Here is a 21,745-nt window from a genome sequence, read left to right as displayed (position 1 = left end):
GGAAGGTTCACTCTCACCTCTGAGTTTGCATACGTATTCCTGACAATGTTACATATCTAAGCTTTATTTCAAGTTTGTATTTTTTGGCAGAAGTGAATGTTGAGTTTCTCTCAAATATCTTAGTTTGGTTTTCAGGAGGATTGCATGCCCTCCTTACTCCACCCCCTCCCTGCCTTTGGCTGCTCATGGTTTTTATTTATTTTAACATCTGGTATTTAACTGTTCCTGAATTTCTAAAATACACCCTGTTTGTTAAAAGGTCTGATTGGAATCTGCTAATTCCAGTCTGCTCAATAATCTGCTTTTATTGAGCGACTGTGCGTCTCTTTCTAACCAATATCAGTCTGGTTTGGTGTCAGGGTTATAGAGCTTCATAAAAGGTGTTGGTAAACTCCCTATTTCTTTTCTTTTTTAAAAAAATAAATTTATTTATTTTTGGCTGTGCTGGGTCTTTGTTGCTGCGCGTGGGCTTTCTGTAGTTGCGACGAGTGGGGGCTATTCTTCATTGCGGTGCGTGGGCTTCTCATTGCAGTGGCTTCTCTTGTAGTGGAGCACGGACTCTAGGCGCATGGGCTTCAGTAGTTGTGGCTCACAGGCTCTAGAGCACAGGCTCAGTAGTTGTGGCATGTGGGCTCAGTAGTTGTGGCTCATGGGCTCTACAGCGCAGACTCAGTAGTTGTGGTGCACGGGCTTAGTTGTTCCGTGGCCTGTGGGATCTTCCCGGACCAGGGCTCGAACCTGTGTCCCCTGCATTGGCAGGCAGATTCTTAACCACTGTGCCACCAGGGAAGTCCAAACTCCCTATTTCTGAAGGCAGGGAGTATTTTAACAGGATGAGAATTATCTGTCTGCTCCCAGGAAGTTCCAAGTCTTTGCCTAGAAAATCATATGAGTACATCCTCTCTGAAAGGAAATGTAACTTTTCCACCTTTTTCTCAGTTTTGTACAGATCTTGTTTTTTCTTGAATCACTTAAGCTTTTTATTTTTTTAATGTCCCTAGTAAATCATTTATTGAGTTTTAGAAAAATTGTTAGAGTGGAGATAAAAATAGTGTTTTAAATAAATCTGATGTGTTTCCTTCCTCATTTCTAGTTTCCCTTTTTTATGTGCTCTTTTTTTATTAGGCTTGCCAAGACTGTATTTTATAATTTTTCCTTAGACGTCTGTCTTGAATTTATCATTTGGTTGTTTTTATGTTTTCTAAGCAGAGAATTTAAGATATTAATTTCTATTACCTTTGGTTTGTTTTGTGGGGTTTTTCTTCTCATTTCTTGAGTTAAATTCTTCACGTGTTTTTGTTCTTTCTTAACAGTAAAAACCACATAATGGCATGAATTGGCCTGTTACTGTTGCTTTACCAAGGTCTCTTGCACTTTGATTTGTTGTAGTGTGTTTTTTCTCCCTACAAATGTTGAAACTATGTTTTTTATTTTCTTTTTGATCCAAGAGTAATTTTACAGAAGTTTTTTTCATTTCATAATATTGATGCTTTTGTTTATCCATTTGTTAATGAAAAAGCTTTAATTGAGGAGTTGGGGAAGTTCCTGGCTTTATAATTCTGTACCGTGGACTTCAAGGCTTCCGTTTTGGCCAGTGTTACTTTCTAAAAACGTTCGTGGGGTGCCTCATAGGATGGCTCGCAGGTTGTCCTACCGTCAGCTGAGTGGGTCAGATCCCTTGTAGCAAGAGCCCTGAAGTCCAGTGCTGCCAGGGGCCTGGGATCACGGCGATGGCCTGTGTCCAGGGATGCTGTGGTCTGGGCGGGGCCCATTAGAACGGAGCCCCGCGAGGGCACAGGTGTTAAAGTGTCCATAAAGTTCGGGACCTGGGTCTGCCCTTGGGCCTCCGATGCAACCAGTTGCCCGGCAAAGCCTCATCTTTCCATCTGCTCGCTCTGGTGAGGACCGAGAGGGTTCCTGGGTCTCAGAGCCTCGCTGCGTTCCTAGCAGATGACGACGTTTCACTCACGAAGGTCTGTGGCTTGTGTCGTCCCTGGGGAGGGCACGCGCCGTCCTCGGGCAGTAGCGCTGTGGCGGGAGGCGCACACGGGGACCCTAAGGCCCGGCGGAAGCCCAGCTCACACCCCGACGGTCGCTGAGGCCGGCGCCCCTGTCTCTGCCCAGCTGCTGGCTCCGACTTGCTTCTCCCGGGCTTGCTGCGGGCGCGGGGCCGTGCACCTGACCTTCAGCGTGTTCTCTTGGTGCCCGTGCGCTGTGGTTGGCACGCCTCCCTTCTCGGTGACTCTGCTCGTCCTCTCCCTCACTCAGACCTTTGCCACTTTACGCTTTAGTTCTTGCCTCGCCGGCAGCGTTGGATTTTCTTTCGTTTTGACGTGATGTGAGTCCGTGTCTTTAACTGAAGAGTTTGGCCCGTCGATGGCTGTGGCGCTCTCCCAGCATCGGCCCTTACGTTGGTCTGTGCCGGTGCTCCTGGGCCCGTCCGTCAGGAGCTCTGCGGGCTGCGCAGCCCCTGCGTCGTCTGGAGGGCTCGCCCTCTCCCTCGGCCTCTGTTCTCTGCGCTGTCCGGCCATCCGTCCCACCAGAGAGGAGCTTCAGTGATTTCTCACATTCTTGTCTCTTGGGGCTCAACCCTCGTTATTTGTGTCCCCCTTGCCAGCGCCCCTTCGTTTCCGTTACCTGTTCACCCCCAGTCCTCACGGAGTCGTGCTTTCCTAACTAATAAGAGCGCAGAACAGATCCCGTCCGACAGTTTACTTCCGTTCTCTGCCAGGCCTTGCAGAAGTACTAAATCTGTGTATCGTCCCCACCAGTACTGCCCCATCTCGCGCACGCGCACATGCACACACACACACACACACATGCACACACACACGCACGCGCACACACAGGCAGACACGCATGCACACACGCACACATGTGCACACACAGAGACGCGCACACACAGAGACACAGGCACACGCACACGCGTGCACACGCACAGACACGCACACACACAGACACACACAAACGCATGCACACACAGGCAGCCACGCACACACACAGACACACACGCACTGTCTTAAGCCTCTCTTGCCTTTCCTGTGGAGGACAAGAGTCTTCTCCAGCTTCAATATTTATTCCCTTAAAACAGGCTGAGTGGGTGCTTCCCCCTCTGCTCTTGGATTGGACGGAGCCCTTCCAGCTAGAGGGTTGGTGGCCAGCACAGCGCAGTGATCTTCCGGTCTCAGGGCAGTGGCCCCGGGCTGGCTGGAGCTCGGCCCACGCAGAGGAAGCCCACAGTGCTTTATCCTGTGCGTTGAAGGTGCTCCAACCAGGCTGACGCCACGGCCCCCTTGGTGCTGCCCGCTGCCCTGCCAGGGAGCAGAGCTGTCGCTGTGGACAGGGCCCTCAGTGCCATCACCAGCGTCCTGATAACCGCTGGGCTGAGCTGCACGCGCCCCTTTCCAGAGCAGCAGGCGCTCTGCAGTGACCGCTCTGCATGCCTGGGCCCGCTCTGTGTTTCTCAGTCGCAGGACGGGTGTGAAGGTCGACTCACCTCTGGGAGGTCTCTCTTTCCCTTGGCCCTTTGATGTGTTTTCTCTTTGTTTGCACATTTCATTTGAGGTATGTTGTGGGCTGCAGATTACAGAGTTTGTCTTTCATCCAGTCAGTCATACCCTGGTCTTTTCTCATGCTCAGGTTTTGAAAGGAATATTTTTAATATATTCCGTTGTCCTCTACGCAGACTCCTGTCCTTCCTCATACGGTTTTAAATATGTGCTTTTACATATACATTAGATATTATGGCCCATTATTTCATCTGCAGTTAGAACCCTTTAAAAACACAACCTAGAGACACCTTTACCTTGAGAAGTCGGTCCCACACGTTGTTTCAAGCTTTATTTTGACCTGCTTATGTTTTGTTTTGTGGAGAGTAGCTGTTTCTGTCTTGCTTATCTTCCCATGTCTTTCTGCCCCACGAGACAGATGACCGATGACCCAGTGAGGTCTTGGTGCTGCTGAGGGCAGAGGGTGGTTCGAAGAGTCCGGGTTACAGTCGTCCCGCTTATCCCTGGGTTTGCTTTCCGTGGTTTCAGTGACCTCACGGTCAACGGTGGTCCGAAAATACCTACAGTACAATGAGATTTAGAGAGAGGGGAAGACCACCTTCACGTAACTTTTATTACAGTGTATTGTTATAATTGTTCTATTTTATTATTAGTTACTCTTGTAAATCTCTTACTGTGCCTGATTTATAGATTAAACTTTATCAGAGGTATGTGTGTGCAGGAAAAAACATAGTATATGTAGGATGTGGAACTGTCCTGGGCTTCAGGCATCCCCTGGGGGTTTTGAACGTATCCCCCAGAGAGAAGGGGGGACCACTGTACTTTGCTGATAAGGTTAAGCCCGTCTGCACAAGGAAACTGGCATTAGTAGTAGTTGTGGTAGTTGTAATAGTGATGACGATCAGTGAATCAGCTTAAATCTGTTCCCTTGAGGGGGAAAAGCATCTCCAAATTCATTACCTTCTGATAAGTAAATAGCACGAGTAACCTTTTCGTTGCAGGACTGTTTAGCTCTCCCCTGCTCCCCCTTTTAAGAGGAATAGAAGGTGTTCAGGCGAGCAGTCCAGAGGTTTGAGGATTGCGTTAGCCATGTTGAACACTGGTTTTACAGGGCACTGCAGGGGCCCCCATGAAGTGTGGGTTATATGACCTCTGTTTCTTAGTAACCTACCTCGGAAGCTGAAAGTAGGGAGGTTCCTGAGGTCGGGGGGTTCTGGGGGAAGCTATGTTATCGGGCATTATCCTTTCATGTATTTCTCAGAATCATCAACAGACATCTTGTACCAAGCATCCAGTTTTTTAGTTTAATTGCAAACGTTAATGAACAAATGCTCATAACCTACTTATGAATTGTAGGGATTTTGGAAAGCAAACGGCTGGACCTCGTGAAGGAGAAGACCATTAACCAGACCATTGGAAATGTCGTTTACTATGCTGCGGATTTGCCAATCTGGTGGCAGGTCCCTCAGTACGTGCTGATTGGCGTCAGTGAAATATTTGCGAGCATCGCAGGTGAGGTTCCTTCCCGTCGGGGCGTCCGCGTCCAGTCCTGTCTCAGCACGATAAAGCCCGTGCTGTTCCTTCTTTGTTAGGCCGCGTCGAGACAGAAACAGCACAGTGCTTGGTGGGTGCTGGTGGGCAGTTGTGGTGCGGAATGTGAATTGGTGAGGAAAGAGCAATGCTACAGCTGAGGCTCTCCTTTCTTGGTGTAAAAGGATCCCCAGAACATCAACATGAAGTTCATCTACCGTAGAGGGTCAACAGGAGAGAGGATAGAAGAAGGAAGACCCCCGTAAGGGCTACCTGGCAGTTGCTAATAACCACGCCCTGCAGTCCCGCCGCCATGGCCGGGCCTCGGGCGTCCCTCACTGCCTGGCCCTCAGTGTCTCCATTCAGATTTATAAGGAAGCAAACCTAATTTTTAAAACCTGTTCTCACAGGCCTCTCTTCCCTATTGGTGAGATCGTGTGGTGGCATGTGGACAAGTAAATTCCGTGCAGGCCTGTTCCCAGCTGCTGGGAGCGAGGGAAGGAGAAAATGAGTGATGCCCAGAGCGGTGGGGCTGGGAGGCCGGCACTTTTCACCTCTCCTGCCTCCTACAGCGCTCACGCGGACTGGCTAATGAACTTGTGGAGGGAACGAGTCGCACGGGGTGGCCCTTCCTTTAGAGCACAGTGCAGATCTCCATGTCTGCTTATTACAGTGGTGATTCGGTTTATAGATGCACCTGCTGAAACTGTTCTAAAAGACCTTGCCTTTCAGGTAGAAATCCTGAGTAGATTTCCCCATTTTAGTGTAAGTACTTTGTTTGCAAACTCCCGTTAGTTAAGAATGTAGGCAAATTTTGCTTCTTCAAACTTTCTTTCCATGAGGAACGAGAAATTCTAAGAGCTGACAAGTCAAATGCTGCCTTCAAGTGTGAAGGCGGGAGGTGACTGGCCACCTCGCGGAGTTTCTAGGGGCTGTGACAGCAGGAGGTGAGCAACCAGCCTGGGTGCTGTCTCAGAGCCGCGCCCCAGAGCCCGGGTGTCCGAGGGCAGCGGCGCGGGCGCGGGCGCCCTGCTCCTCTCCTGAAATGCCCTCCTTTTCTTCCCCAGGCCTGGAATTCGCGTACTCGGCCGCCCCCAAGTCCATGCAGAGTGCCATCATGGGCTTGTTTTTCTTCTTCTCTGGCGTCGGGTCCTTCGTGGGCTCAGGACTGTTGGCACTGGTGTCCCTCAAGGCCATCGGGTGGATGAGCAGCCACACGGACTTCGGTAAGGCCCCCCTCGCGGCCCCCCTTCCCGTCGTCGGCAGTGACCAGCGCCCCAGTCCTCGGGCCGCATGGGGCGCCCGGGACCAGACGCGGTCGGCGTTGCTGGGCTGCCCCGGGAGCCCCCGGCCTGCTCCCTGCGCCCCGTCAGACCACCCGCCTGCCCTCGTTTACCCACGTCCCTGATGGTCTCCTGGGGACAGGTGGGCCTCTCCTGCCCCAGGTCGCCTCCAGCAGCAGCTCTGTGGCTGCTGTTTTCTCGGAGCGTCTGTGATGAGTAGACTGACCCTCCCACCTTCAGGTCCAGCACTAGTTTTATTTTATTATGAGGCAAATAAAATCTGTATCACAAATTTCCTTTCATTTATCAGGTTGGCCAGAAAGTTTGTTCGGTTTTAAGTAAAGCCACGTTTTTCATTTTCATGAAGAACTTTATTGAACAACATATTCACTGACCTCACGAACTTTCTGGCCAACCCAGTATCTTATTTTCGTATTTTTTTTCTTTTCCTGACGGTACCTTTTAATTTCCTGCTGTTAAAAAAAAAAAAGAGAGATAATAAGTTGCCTTGTTAAAAACAAGTATGACTCATTATCACTCCTAATGGGGTTTTACAGCTAATGCCAGTAGGTGGCAGCTTGCGCAGAATCACTCCCAAGAGATGAAAGCTTTGCTGTTTCCATATCGATGTAGCCTTTAAGCAGACCCAGGAGGTGCAGGTGTGCTGCTTCTTCGTATGTTGTACCAGTAAAAACCACCATATTGCTTTTCCTTGTATAGGCGTGTGGCGTTTGCCGTCCCCTGTAGAAGGAGCAGCAGGTGTGATCCCAGATTTTGTGGCTTCTCTGTGCTCAGTACCCCCTGGGTACTGAGCCACTTCTAGGTTCTAAATCCCCTTGAAAATCTGGTGAAAGCTTAGAGACTGTTCTCCAGAAATTGCAGAATTCCAAAAGCCCTCCCATGATTCAGTTAAAATTCCCGTCTTGAGGGGGGCGTTTCGGCCCAGAGACCCCTGATGCAGCTTCCAGAAACCGGGGCCCCTGCTGCCCCCGGGCACCACTGGTGATGTGTCCAGCTGGTCCGGCTGTGAGAGCCAGTGGTGTGCGCGGCAGGCCCTCCTGGCTGTGCTGAGGGGGGCTGTGCTCATTACTCCTGCCCCTCGGAGGGTAAGTCCAGTTACACAGGGTTCTGGGAGTTCTGCGCTCTTGGTGTCACGTAATCTGTTTTGTACGTGTGACAGACCTCCTTCAAAGAAAGACTTGTTATCGGGACCACACCTCGGTAGTTCTTGAGATATAGATTCTGTTTTTTTACTTTCATGTGTATCTTAAAGGATAGATTGGTTTCTGTCATTCCCATTGCTTTCCAGTGATTTAATCCACCCCCTCCCCCCACAGCCGTTACTAATTTAATAACTGGTAGTTTACCTGTCACTCATCCTTTACTTCTGACAGGTAATTTTAAAACTTTTCATTGTGAGGTTTATGTCCGGTATTGATGCACGTGGCACACGTGGACAGATGTTGGACCTGGATTCTGTTCGTTGTGTTATTTTCACGAAAGAGAAGTACCTTGTCGTGTGTCCTGGATCGGCTGCCCTGTCCAGGAGTGCAGGGTGGCCTCTCCTTGTTTTCCCTCCAGTCCCTCTGCCCGGAGCCCCATGTCCAGTGAGGTGAGAGGACGTGGCAGGTCGGCTCCCGCGTGGTTAGGGGCAGGTGGCTGTCACGGGCGGTGGTTTGGAGAGAGAATGGGACAGGTGACACCTCCTCCTCGCCGCCCCCACATCCTTGTTTCTGTAGGAGGAGCAGCAGGTGTGATCCCAGATTTCACGGCTTCTCTGTGTCCTGGGCTCTCCCCGGCTCTGCCTTTCGGCAGGTCCTGCCTGCATTAGGGCTCCGGCGGCAGTGGGGCTGGCTCAACGTTTCCTGACTGACACGTGGGTAACTTGCTGTCAGGTTCCAGGACCACGTCTGAAGGAAGAGTCCCCAGATTCTCCCCTCGTTGTTTTCTTCTCTCCCTGTCCTGCCCCAGGCCTGCTTGTCCTCGTTATTATTATTATTTAGACTGGGAATCACGTCCGTACTGTGAAGGGCACTGGTCTTAAGTGCACAGCCTGGTGTGCATTTCGTCCAGATCAAAATGCAGGACGTGGAAGGGTTCCTTCTGTCCTTTCTGACTTAAGCCCCCAGCCCCCGGCCCCCGGCAAGATGAACTCTGTTCTGAGGTCGGCCCTGCTGAGTCCTGTGGCCTCTCTCGTCCGTGGCCGTGGCCTTTCACTCAGCACTGCGTTCTCAGAGTCATCCCAGTGATCGGTTCTTTGTTATTGCTGCGGAGTATCCGTCGTACGAATAAGTCAGAATTCATTTATCTGTTATGCTGCGTGTGGGTGTTCGTGGTGTCTCCAGTTTGAGGCTGTCGCAAATAAAGCAGCTGGGAATGTTCTTGTGCATATGTTTGGGGGACACATGAAGCTTGTTTATTGGGGCCCAGGAGTCAGTCTTATCAAATAGGAAGCACCCAGAGTTTACCGTGTTTACATGCGATTACCTTCTGTCTGTGAAGAGGCCCAAGAAAGTACAGGGTGATCACTTTTAGGTGGTGGGCCCAGTTCTGCAAACCCTTCCTAACGCCAGGCTGCGACGGGCCCTGGCAGGGAAGACACGGCGCACAGTTTGCTCGGCCTGCCGGCTTTGAGCTTTGGAAGTTGTAAATGACTTTTAGTTTGGGGAGATTGATGTTTCAGAGCTGGCACTGCACACGGCGTGAGTGGTGTTTGGACGACAGCCGCGCTGAGGCGGCAGCAAGCAGCACTGCCGCGCTGGCGTCTGCAAACCAGGGTCCAGGGGGCGGGATCGCCGTGTCCAGGGTGGAGCCCGCCCGCAACAGGACCAAACCACTGTTTGCAGCTCTGACCACTGTTGAGTAGATAACACGGTCTGGTAGAAACGCTAGGTGGTACTGGATCTCTCCCCAGAGCAGCAAACATAGGAAATCGCTGTCTTCTACAGCCTGAAGGAGTGAGAATTCTTTAAAAACGTGTGAGTGCTTATTATACAAACGTGCATTATATCTGTTCATTAGTTCTGTTAAATAAAAGCAGTGTTAAACGTCCGATTTTAATGAGTATATGTTCAGATAGAAAAAGGAAGTTGCAGAATAACCCAGCTTGACCGAGACCTTCAGAGGAAAGGAGTCTGGCGTTTTAAATAAGCCAATGGGAGATGCTTTTGAAGCCGGTCAGAGAGCACAGCAGCCTGTTTCCTAAGATGCCAGCGTCCTCCAGAGACGCTGCTGATGCGCCGCCCCTGTCTGCCCCTCTGTTCGGCAGTGTGCCCGGCCCTTTCCAGTGGGTGACCAGCGGCGTCAGCGGTAGACCGTCCAGGGTTGCGGTGACGCCGTCTTTGTTGGGAGCCGGGGTGGCGTGCTATGTGCGGCCCCAGTGTCCCCTCCACACAGCCCTGCGTCTCCACGCCGCGTGGCCGCTGCTCAGGGGACAGATGGCAGCTTTACAGCCCTGGTGGCCCCGGACCTACGTGTGGACTGGGGCTCCTAACGGGGCCCCGTGAAGAGGAGGCGGCCGCGTGGCCCGGGTGCTGTCTCCACATTTGACAGGCAGGGAACCTGGGCCCAGAGACCAAGACGCTGGCATTTGAGCCTCCTTGGTGGAGCTCCGCGGTCCATGCCCTTAACCTCCGCCGCCTCGGCATTGATCGGTCACTGAACGGAGCCTCGCACATAGGACGCCTTGCGTGGTGCTCGGGCCAGAGCCGGCCATTCAGTGTGTCAGCTCTTAGGGTTAAAGTGGGCGCCTGTGTATCAGCCTGCAGCCTGAACTTTTTAAGGAGAAACGTGAAAAGCAAGCTTGTGCCTTCCCCTAGCGCGGGGAGTGTGTGTTCAGCCGTCTGTCCCGGCCTGTGACGGTACTTCGTTTGATGTCAGGTGACGACATGGGAGTCCGGCACTCACACCTGACGTGCCGTCCAGGCTGCGTCCTGGCCCGACGCGCGGTCTTGGCGCGTGTGCAGACTGTAGACCCAGGCGAGGAGGGCTGTCCGCCGCAGGATCTGACGTGGAGACAGTGCGGGCCCCTCATCGTGTGGGGGCAGGAGGCCCCAGCCCGGAGCCCGTGTTGAGACGCAGCTGACTCACAGTGGCTTTGGAAACAAAGCACTTGTGTATTTTGAATTAGGGGTAGGATTCTTTTCTCTCTTCCTTGTTTTTCTTTTTTAATGACCACAGTTAAAAGTCGCCCTGACCTTCGTAGGAACCAAGTTAAATAAGTAAAACCTTTTAAACTCTCTCTAAGTGCGGCTTCCGTGCTGCTCTCTTTCCTTGTCTCTAGGCAACATCAACGGCTGCTATTTGAACTATTACTTTTTTCTTCTGGCCGCTATTCAAGGCGCTACCCTCCTGCTCTTCCTTATTGTTTCCGTGAAATACGACCTGCAGCGGCCGAGAGCAAACGGCACGCCCGCCAGCAGGAGGACCTGATGCTCCTGCAGCCCGTCAGGTCTGTTGGACGGACAGATGGACAGACGGACCCGTGGGAAGGTGCTCTGGGGGCTCGCAGAGCAAACGGCTGACTTCCCTAAAACTTGCGTGGTGCTGGGGTTGGTTCCCTCTTTTCCACCCGCGGCCTAGGTAAGTGCCTTCCTGCGGTTGAGCCCTGCCGAAGGCCCCCGGGCGCCCTGCCGCCGGTTTCCCCTCTGACAGACACCTGCTGCCGCGGGTACGAAGTCTCGGGAGACGACACCCGTGCTGGTTGGCGTCCCGGTATTTTAAACACATCTCATCCTCTCCTTCCCACAGAACACGCTCTCACTTTTTCTTCTTCTGATGAATAAACATGTGTTTATATTGAGGAAGGGAGGGTTTGTTAAGAAATGAAAGTGTGGTCAAGTGCTGGCGAGGTTTTAAAGAAAAGTCCCGCTGATGGTTTCTCTCATGAGCCGCAGATCCCGCACGTGCGGGTCCTCGGCACAGGCCGGTGGTGAGTGTGTTCTGTCTGCTGCTTCACGTAGTGCCGAGTTCTCAAACCATCGCCATTGCTCTCTTGTTGCTCTTTCCTTAAGAGCGCAATGTTTCATTAAAACCTATTTAAGACTGTGTGTTCCGTCTCAGCCTGCAGAGCAGCCTAACGCGTGTTTTAACCCTGCCTGGTCAGTCCTTGTGTACAATTTCATTCTGGTACCGTCGAGACTGAAGACCCACCATGGTGGGTGGAAGGAAACCCCTCTTCCGAGCAGCACCGCTGTGATTGGAGGCCGTTGGCAGCGCTCGTTGCGGGCCGGGGCTGTCCACAGTCACCGACGCTGGTCGCATTGTTCTCCGTGACATGGGGGTTCGCATTTTGTCTAATAAACCGTTATCTATTTGTTGCTGTATTTTTGGTGTAATTTTATTATAAAAAGCACCTCGAATATGAGACCCACTGGCTCCTTCTCTGCGTGGTCTGTCCACAGTCGTCGTGTATTTGCGTTTACGTGTGGACGTCATGAGGTTCCTGAACTGTCACGGGGTACAGGGTCCTGAGTCAGGAACTGATGAAAAGTCACAATAAAATACCTGTTCCTGATGCAGCTCTTTGATTCTCTAGGATAGTGATTCTTGAGCCTCCTCTGTATTAAAATATAACTTTATGTTTGGCGAAAACAGAAAAACAAACGCAAACACGCTACTCGTTTTGGGTTATCTTGTTTTTAATACAAAGTACAGAAAAACACAAGGAGGTCGTGACTGGTGGGGTTCAGACAGATTGAGGACCGATGACCCAGTGTAACACCAGTTCTCAGAGGGGCTGAAGGTGTGAGTTTGGGTTAAAAAAATAAATAAAAAGGGTTGGAAAGCACTGCTCTAGGAAATACATAATCCCCCAGAGGTACAGTTTCTGTCTTCAAGATCTGTTGCATACTGAAGACCATTAACCCGTGCCGCCAGAAAACATTTTCTCTGTAGGGAATTAGGCACGAAAGGGAAAAGGGAGGTGTGACGAGCAGCCCTTTCCTGGGCTCCGTGTGGCCGGGGCACCTGAAGGCGGCAGATGGGGCCCTACGTGGGCCACCGTCCTACACCCCGGGGAGGGGGGCTGGGAATCAGCGCAGGTAGAGAGCCAGGTAGGTACACGCTCTGCTGTCAAGGGGAACCTGTCCCGAAAGGCAGTCAGGCCCAGAACTGACAGCCTCTGACTTTCCACCTGCGTTTAGAGAGTGTACGACTGTGGTCACCACGTGGCTCTGAACAGCAGCTGAAGAGACAAATACACAAAACCAGTATGCTGTTGTAGGGATTTTATGTAAAAAGTACAGGCCCTGGAGACTTCGATGTGTGTCTTTGGCCGGCATTTATTGGCCTCAGAAGGCACGTGTCCATGCCATCCATTGGAAAACACCCATCCCTGCTTTATCTTCCCTGAAGGTGGACGGAACTGCGCGCCTTGTTTCTGCACAGTATCATGGGTGGGTTTAAAGAGAAGGTTTGGCTTAAGGCTGAGCTCCTGCAAGACTGAGCTTACGAGCCTCCCGGTTTCGGACAGAGGCCTCACAGGCCGCTGTTGGGGACATTCCGGTCCGTCTGCCGTTCACGTCCCGCTTCACCGGCGGGGGTCCCACCTCCAAGGGGCCGCTGGAGCCCCTTGCCCCCTTCATAGCCAGATGCTGAGGTGGCCCCTTCTCGCTAGGTGGGGAAAGCACAACACTGCATGTGTTACACTGAAAAGCTTCAGAACAACAAGTCCTTTCAAAATGACACTGGGCCTCTTTTCAAAACCTCGATCACTTCTAAATTCTAGGTAGTAAAAAATGGATGGGCTTCAGTATTTTCAAACTGTTCCACTTGGTGCAAAACAGTCCCATCGCTTGAAAATCGAAGCGCATTAAAGTAGAGCAGAGTCCTGTACTAATCCGAAATCGCCACACAGCACACGGTGATTTGCTGTCATTAAAACCAGCCCAGTAGTTGACAGGCAATTTCAAGTAGAATGAAGTCATTTGAGCAGGTGTTTGGAAACGTTCTTTGTAACACCTTGTTGCTCTTTTGGAAATAAGGCCTTTTGGAGGAAATAATAATACATTTTTTAAAGTGCTTTATGGAGCTAGGACGTATTAAATAAGTGAACAGTACAAAATGCAAGGGAAAAACCAAAACACAGCAAGGCTGCGTCACCATGAAAAATCAGCATTTACTAACTTCCAAATGGACTGAGAGGCACGTGCCTCACAAAGGAAGCCGAGCTAGTGCCGGGCGGTTGCACCTGCAGGCTTACCTGTGTTGGTTTCTCCTCCAGACCAGAGCCTCAGTGGGGGAGGGGGCTGACAGGGGAGCAGACCCAGACAGAAGTGACTTCACCGGAGCCTGGCTGCGTGGCGGTGAAGACCTGACAGGCGCCAGGCTGATTTCCGAGTGGCTCTGGGTCGCAGCGAGACGGCTTGGATAGGAGTGGGGGAGCAGGCGGCCAGCTACGTGGGGCTTTGGAGAAATGTACGATGAAGCCCTTGACCTTGACCTTGGGACTCCAGCGGCAGAGTTGAAGGTGGACGGGCCAGTCAGGACCTCTGGCTTGCACGTAATTCTCCGTATCCTTCCTCAACTCTCCCCTGACGCTCGGAGCTGCAGTCGTTAGCAGTTGTTCTTAAAAATAGATCAGTATCTTGACCGAAGGGGTTTCTGCTCCCCCGACTACAGTATTTGGGTAGGAGATTCCGGTTTGGGTAGAGGATGCTTGAAGCCTGCGTTTGTGAGGGCACAAGAGGAAAGGGATGTGACGCGGCCACTCCCATGTTCCGAGGTCGAAGGGATGAGGGATGGCGGCGTCTCTCCAGAAGGAAGTGGAGACCGAGTCTCTCTCCTGCTGAGCAGTGAGTCAGACATGGGGACCCTTGTGACCACTGTCGAGGGTTGGTGCGCTGGACGGGAGGGTCTGCAGACAGCAGAGAGGGGAGGGCTGGGCACCCGTAAAATCCCACTAACCTTGCCCTAAAGGGAGCCAGAAAGTGGGGTGGTAGCCAGGGGCCACGCGGGGCAAGGGAGGTCTTGGAGTCTCCTGTGGTTTTGAGAATGGAGAAAAGAGACAGCTTTACGAAATCCCAGCATCTGCATAAAGTGAGCGTTATGGTCGTGGCAAAGTGGTGGAATCCCAACGTGACATTCTCCCTGCCGGGGCTGGAGGTGGGGGGCTGGGCATGCGTCCAGAGAGCAAGAAGCGGGGTATGGGGTGCGAGGTTTTCAAAGGCCCTTCCCCACAGGGACCCGAGCCTGTCAAGAGCTGCCCCCGATGTGTGGGAAACCCTGTTCCCAGTGTCCTCTCACCGCCAGCCAAAGCCTTAGGAAGAAACGCAGGGGACCACAAACTCGGGGGCAAAAAGAGAAAAAAAGGACACAGGAAAAGCCACGCACCCAGCACCACTCTGTACAGCGTGGGCACACGAGCCCCCAGATTCGAAACACCGCAGAGGGTGCGAGAGGCCACGCCCTCCTTGAAACAGACCTGCTTCCCAGAAGCCATCCTGGTAGAGAAACGCCGGCTGCTGTGCTGGGTTGAACGGTGTCCACCCCGACCCTGTGAGTGTGACCTCACTTGGAAATAGGATCTTTGCAGGTGGAATCAAGATAAGATGAGGTCATCAGGCTGGGCCCCGGATCCAGGACGACTGGTGTCCTAAGGAGAAGAGGGAAATCTGGACGCACAGGCGCCCAGGGAGACGGCCACGTGACCGTGACGTAGAGCGACGCGATGCTTCCGCAGGCCGAGGGCACCGAGGGGGGTGCGGCAACACCAGGGCTGGAAGAGGCCAGGGAGGGCCCCGCGCTCCCCGGGCCCTTCAGAGGGACGGCCCTGCCCACACCTTGGCCTCTAGAAGTGGGAAGGGAGACGTTTCTATTAGCAGTTTCCTCGGGCCGCCTTCACCAAGTGCCGTTTGCCCTGAGACTTAAAACAATAGAAATGTATTCTCCCCGAGTTCTGCAGGCTAGGAATGTAACGCAGGCCTCACTGGGCCAAAGTCAAGGCCTTGGCCGGGCTGCCTTCCTTTCTGGGGGCTGCGGATAGCTTTTTTTTTTTTTTTTTGGCCGAGCCATGCAGCCTGCGGTATCTTAGTTCCCCGACCAGCGATTGAACCCAGGCCCACGGCAGTGAAAAGTGCCAAGTTGCAACCACTGGACCGCAAGGGAATTCCGCAGGGATTACTTTTCTTGCCTTTTGCAGCCTCCGGAGTCTGCCCGCATCCGTTGGCTGGGGTCCCCTCCCTCCCTCTGCAAAGCCAGCAACAGCATGCTGGGTCACCCCACATCCCTCTGACCTTCTCGGCCTCCTCTTTCCACTTGCAAGGATACTTGTGATGATACTGGGCCCACGCAGATAACCCGGGCTGATCTCAAGTCGGCTAATAAGCAAACGCAGTTATCTTTGCCAGGTGAGGTCACATAGCCACAGGTCCCGAGAGCCTGGCTGTGGACATCGTTGGGGGCCATTCTTCTGCCCATTGCCGTGGCTGACCGGCAGTCAAAATTCCAGAATGTTGAAGCCACTGCATGAGGCCTGGCATGTTTTCACAGGAGAAGCTCGTCATACATCAAAATTACCTTCCACACGTATTTGGTAAAAACGCTAAAATCGCCCCCTCTTGTTGTGGCAGTGCTAATAGCCAACAAAATTAATTTTTTTGGACAGATCCAGACATGAATGTTTATACTTTGTATTACTGCGTAAATTCACTTGATGGGTACAGATGTGGACATGAACAAAAGCAGCATTTGTTGTAGAAAACTGAATTAGGAAGAGTGGGACGTTCCCCCATTGGGTCATCCATCCACGCCATCAATCAGGGCACGCTGGCCAGAAAATGAGGACGGCCATGGCCATGTCACCTTGTTTTCTTTTTTTTTTTTTTTTGGCCGCACCTATGGGATCTTAGTTCCCCGACCAGGGATGGAACCCAGGGCCTCTGCAGTGGAAGCACAGAGTCCTAACCACTGGACTGTCAGGGAATAGCCTCCTTTTCATTTTTGGTCCAGGATTTTAATTTTTCTACATTCCGAACACAAAAGTAGTATGTTCCTGATGTCAAGAACATTCCCACAGGCCATTTATATCAGTTGAGAGTTCGGGACTTCCCTGCCGGTCCAGTGGTCAGGACTCCGCGCTTCCGCTGCAGGGGGCCCAGGTTCGAACCCCTGATCGGTGAACTAAGATCCCGCAAGCCTCACAGTGCAGCCAAAAAAAAAAAGAAGAAAGTTAAACATTTACTCTGCTTATGAAGGTCTATTAAGCAGCCCTTTATTACCCACGTTGCTCTGAATCCCATCCCCGCCAGACAGAATGCACATCTGAGCCGCTTCTCACGTTCACGCCGCAATTTATAACCCATCAGGGAGTGTATATATGTCCATGCCACTATCTCACTTTGTCACAGCTTACCCTTCCCCCTCCCCATATCCTCAAGTCCATTCTCTAGTAGGTCTGTGTCTTTATTCCCGTCTTACCCCTAGGTTCTTCATGACTTTTTTTTTTTTTAGATTCCATATATATGTGTTAGCATACAGTATTTGTCTTTCTCTTTCTGACTTACTTCACTCTGTATGACAGACTCTAGATCCATCCGTCTCACTACCAAACGTAAAATAGATAGCTAGTGGGAAGCAGCCTCATAGCACAGGGAGATCAGCTCGGTGCTTTGTGACCACCTAGAGGGATGGGATAGGGAGGGAGACGCAAGAGGGAAGAGATATGGGAACATATGTATATGCATAGCTGATTCACTTTGTTATAAAGCAGAAACTAACACACCATTGTAAAGCAATTATACTCCAATAAAGATGTTAAAAAGAAAATGGAAAAAAAAACCCAAAAAACCCATCAGGGAAATAGGAAAGAGGAACTCGGGTGCTGTCACTTGGTGATGCCTTTAAGGCAGAAATGTGCTGATGGTGAGAGGGTTTAAGGCAGGGGTTCTGCCTGCCACAGGCCCCAGGGCAGGCCCAGGACACGCTGGGACAGGGCTGGGGGTTTTCCTGATGAGTAGGTGGGCCTCAAGTTGATTTTCTGTTTTGATTGTTCAGTTTCGTTGAGGGATAGCAGATCATCACGATGTACACTCTAGATATCTTATCATTTTATTTGTCATTTAGACCCTTGTTGTTGTTGTTTTTTTTTTTTTCTTTGGCTGCACCACGAGGCTTGTGGAATCTTAGTTCCCAACTAGGGATCGAACCTGGCTGGGCCCTCGGCAGTGAAAGCACAGAGTCCTAAACACTGGACCGCCAGGGAATTCCTAGACCCTTGAGTGTTGATAAAGCCCTTCTCCTGCCCCAAACTGCAAAGGACGGCTCCTCGGACCTGTCAGACCCCATGCCCAGGCCTCCCAAGACCTTCAAACCCCACGCGTGCTTCCTTGAGGAATAATGAAGTCGTCAGGGCCGCACCTCGGACTTAGGTCTTTGATCCCCACGTGCTCTTTGCGGGTGTGATTGTCAGTGTGTCTGGAAACCAAAGCGAAGTTACCACCCCCTGGGAGCTACTCTTGTCTCCAGTCTCAAACAGGGCCAGCCTTCCTGGGCCGGGCAGGCTCACCCATCGTCCTCCTTGTGTGTATATACAATCTCCAGTGACTCCTGGAGGATGCTATTGGCATTGGGTCTGGAAGAATTTGTCACCCACGGGGCCCCTCATTTGAAATGAGCAAGTTCACAGAGAGTGGCCATCCAGTGGCCGGAGCAGAGCAGTCAAGGTTGGACCCTGCCCTTAGAAACAGGACACACAGTCCTCCACTCAAGGTGGCCTATTCAACAAAGCTAACTATATTTCATGGAAGCAGCCCCTAGACCATGAGCTTTTTCTTCATTCTCTATTATCTGCAGGTTAAAACTCAGATCGGCATTGTGTTAGGCTGAGTACTGCCCTCCCCCCAAAGATGTCCGCATCCAAATCCCTAGAATTTAGGGTATATTCTCTCACGTGGCAAAAGATGAGGATGTGGTGAAGGATCTTGAGATGGAGAGTCTCCTGGGTTATCTGGGGGAGCTTTTGGAATCACGGGGCTCCTTATAAGTGAGAAGGGGGCTGCAGATTGAGAGCCCAGAGAAGTGAGGATGGGGGGGGAGCCGAGTGATCCGGTTACTGGCTTTGAAGATGGAGGGAGGGACCACAAGCCCCTTTGCTCTTGCAAGACTCAGCCTCACTCTCCTAACCCTTCATGCTGGCCCTGCTGTGTGAATTCACTCCATCCCTCAGCCCATGGCTTGTTCATGGCTAGGATGGGGCATCCCCGCTGTTCCCCACGCTCCCAGCAAAACCTCTGCCTGCTCGGACTAATTGCAGGTGGGTGATTCATCTCAAGCAAGCTCGATGTGCCAGAATTTACAGCTTCCATCCTGTCTGAGCCATTTGTCGTTCCTGGAGCCGAAAGGGGAAGGACCCACTTCAGGGATGATCGGAGAAGCCTCCGAGTGGATTTATGCTTGCCATTTTCAATTTTAAACCCAAACCGAGCTAATTAGACCCAGAGGACTTCTTGCTTACTGCTCTTCAGGGCTCACATATTTCAAAGACATAAGTCAAACCGTGGAATTCAGCAGTTTTCTAATGTCCCGGATACCGTGTTAAGTGCAGATCATCATTCACCGTGAGGTACGGTGCCGTCGGAAACAGCAAAGTCAGAGAAGGCGATTCAGCCTGTTCGCGTGGATCAGAGGTCACGTTCATTCTTCCACTCCTGTCATTCATTCATTCAACAAACACCCCTTAGCCACCTCGTGTGTGCTAGCTCAGTTTTAAACTTGGGGGCTGCAGCCGTGAAGTCTCAGGTCTCCTGGAACTCACGTCTTAATGAGCGAGACGGACAGTAAACATGTAAGCAAACAATAACATTGCAGAAAGCATAAGGATTATGCTGAAAACGGTATAAGATGACAGGGTAGCATCATCTCCTGTGATGAGGCAATTGGATGCAGAGCAAGACTTGGGATTAGACCGCTTCCCAGGGTGATTCTCCTCCCCCTCTGGTCACGCAATCCCTAAGCCCACGAGTTGTCTGCCATTTCTTGTTTGCCCTGCCATCTAGTGGCTGAAATTAGAACTACAGGCTATTTTCCAAAACTGCCAAGAAAGTTTTTGAATGACTCTGATACAAAAATCACCTTGTTTAAAGGGACAAACTGGGAACTAGTAGATAAATAAGTTCCGGAGATCGAATGCACAGAATAGTGATAATAGTCAACAGTACTACATTGTAAACTTCAAAGTTGCTAACAGACTAGATCTTGATCGCTCCCAACCACAAAAAGGGAATGATAATTATGTAAAAACAAGATAGAGGTCTTAACTCAGGCTCCTGGGGTAATCATAGTGGCAGTATATAAACGTATCAAGTCGACATGGACACCTTAAATTTACACAGTGTCATATGCTAATTATATTTTGGTTAAAAAGGATTTTTTTTTTTCATTTTAATTGTGTAGAGAAGAAAAATACAGTTAGAATCCACCAAAATTCAGTTTTGGCTGAAAAGTGTGTGCAAAAAAAGGTGTAACAGATGAAATCATGGTTTCCCCCGTTTTTCCAACATGGCCAGGGAGAACGTCCTCCCTAAGCAAACCGGACTGTGCAAAGTGGGGAACCATTCATGGCTTCCTCTTGTGTGACTGAACAGGCATGAAAACAGATGGACGGTTTTCATTTTCACCAACACTAAAAAGTGTAGCTGATGCAGGACCTCTGTCTCCCATTCCTGCTCCAAGTAGAAACAGAACCTGCTCTTCTAGGGTCATGGAGCTCCGCCAGCGGGAAGTCTCAGCTCCTACATTATGAGCCCCAGTATTACTGAGCATACCCGGCCTCATTTTGAGTTTATACTTCAACATAATACTTTCAGATATATGGTGGTTGGGTGAAAACTATTTCCCTGGCAAGATTGTTACTTTTATAGATGTGTAGAATAAAAGCTATTAAATAGTTTTTTTTTAAAAAAGTCATTTTTCCCAAAACCTCTTAGGGTCAACGTAGTATTGAGACCTACTTAGAAGCTAATATAATAGGTTGCATGTGTCTTTGGCTTGCTTTTTTCTCGCACGTGGGATCCTGTCTTGTAATATGAGCCAACACGTTTCCTCATTGCCTGTGAGATGAAGCACGTCTCATTTCTAGCCTCGGAGGGACTTGCATGCCCTCTGAGAGCACAGCCCCATCTGTGAGGCTGCATCTCCCTGGGGAGAGCCTGCGGTGGGATCCCAGAGCAGGAAAGGGGGACGGGGAAGAGAAATGGGAAAGGAGAGCAGGTAACAGAGAGGTTACCGAGTTGGTTGCTGCCACTGTGGTACCTGGCACTGGATTCCGTGGGCCCTTCTGAAACGCGTCTCAGAGCTGTCTGCCTGCGGACACGGGGACCATCTGTCCATCCGCTGGGCCCATCCCCCCTTGTCCAGTGCGGCACCCGCTCCCCGCTCGTTTCTGGGCTGCCAAGGCTGAGTGCTGAGCGGGTCTGCACATCATCCTCCAGCCCCCCAGCCCCAGTGGAGACAGAAAAACCCCAGGGCGGGACTCCTCTGGCGCTCCAGTGGGTAAGACTCCACGCTCCCAATGCAGGGGGCCCGGGTTCAATCCCTGGTCTGGGAACTAGATCCTGCAGGTGTGCCGCAACTCAGAGTTAGCATGCCGCAACTAAAGATCCAGCATGCCGCAACTAAGACCCGGCACAGCCAAAATGAATGAATGAATGAATGAAAAACCCCAGGGCAACAAGCTGGAAGCCCCCTGGCCCGCTCAGTGGGGCTGGGAGGGTTTTGAAACGGGGAGGAGTATCCAGGGCACTTGTGAGACAGTGCCAGCTAGCCCGGGAGTCTTCCAGGAAGGCATCTCGGGGACCGAGGGGACTCCTACAAGTGAAGAAGCCGAGAGCCTGCACTCGAGGGCACCGGAGTAGACAAACCCCTCGTAACTGCATTTGGACGTTTCCCAAGATGGAAGGTGCCCAGTGACAAGGAATGGAGCCTTCCCTGGAGTGTTCGTGTACGTGTCCTCTCCTCGTCCAGCTGCGAAAACACTTCCTAAAGAAAGAGGTTCTCGAGGGACCAGTGTTTTACCCCTACAGGTTCCTAGAGCTGCGTGTCCAGATCCGCTTGCTGGCCTTGTGGACGTGGTCCTCGCTGAGGGCTGGAGGGAGCTTGGAATGGGTCCAGGTCCTGAGTATTTAAAAAATTCACCCCGTATATCAGTTTCCTGGGGCCGCTGTAACAGATTGCTACAAACTTTGTGGCTTAAATCAAGTGGAATTAATGCTCTCACTGTTCTGGAAGCTACCAGTCCAGCATCAAGGTGTCCACAGGGCCACATTTCTTCCAGAGACTCCAGGGGAGGATCCCTCCTGCCTCTTCCAGCTCCTGGAGGCTGTTGGCTTTCTTTGGCTCGTGGCTGCATCACTCGTCTCTGCCTCTGTCTTCCAAGGGCCTTCTCTTGTGTGTCTCTGTGTGTCCTTTTCCGTCTCTTACAAGGACACT

The 21,745-nt window shown here is 51.4% G+C and overlaps 1 protein-coding gene across 4 annotated transcripts in view; it reads left to right on the top strand.

Moving 5' to 3' along the window:
- Positions 1-21,745, top strand: part of SLC15A4 (solute carrier family 15 member 4) — a 93,011-nt gene that overhangs the window by 16,015 nt on the left and 55,251 nt on the right. For 2 of the 4 annotated variants that reach the window (XM_030859964.3, XM_060311006.2), the window contains exons 6-7: positions 4,866-5,021; positions 6,107-6,265. In XM_030859964.3, the coding sequence (XP_030715824.1) occupies positions 4,866-5,021; positions 6,107-6,265 (315 nt within the window). Of the gene's footprint in view, positions 1-4,865; positions 5,022-6,106; positions 6,266-7,742; positions 10,584-10,604; positions 11,688-21,745 lie in introns of those variants that run through there. The other 2 variants (XM_030859963.2, XM_030859961.2) reach the window with 2 other exon arrangements.

This window comes from Globicephala melas, chromosome 13 (assembly GCF_963455315.2).
Source record: "Globicephala melas chromosome 13, mGloMel1.2, whole genome shotgun sequence".
Lineage (NCBI taxonomy): Eukaryota > Metazoa > Chordata > Mammalia > Artiodactyla > Delphinidae > Globicephala > Globicephala melas.
The sequence above is the reverse complement of the archived record's forward strand: the minus strand, read 5'-3'. Positions and strand labels throughout refer to the sequence as shown.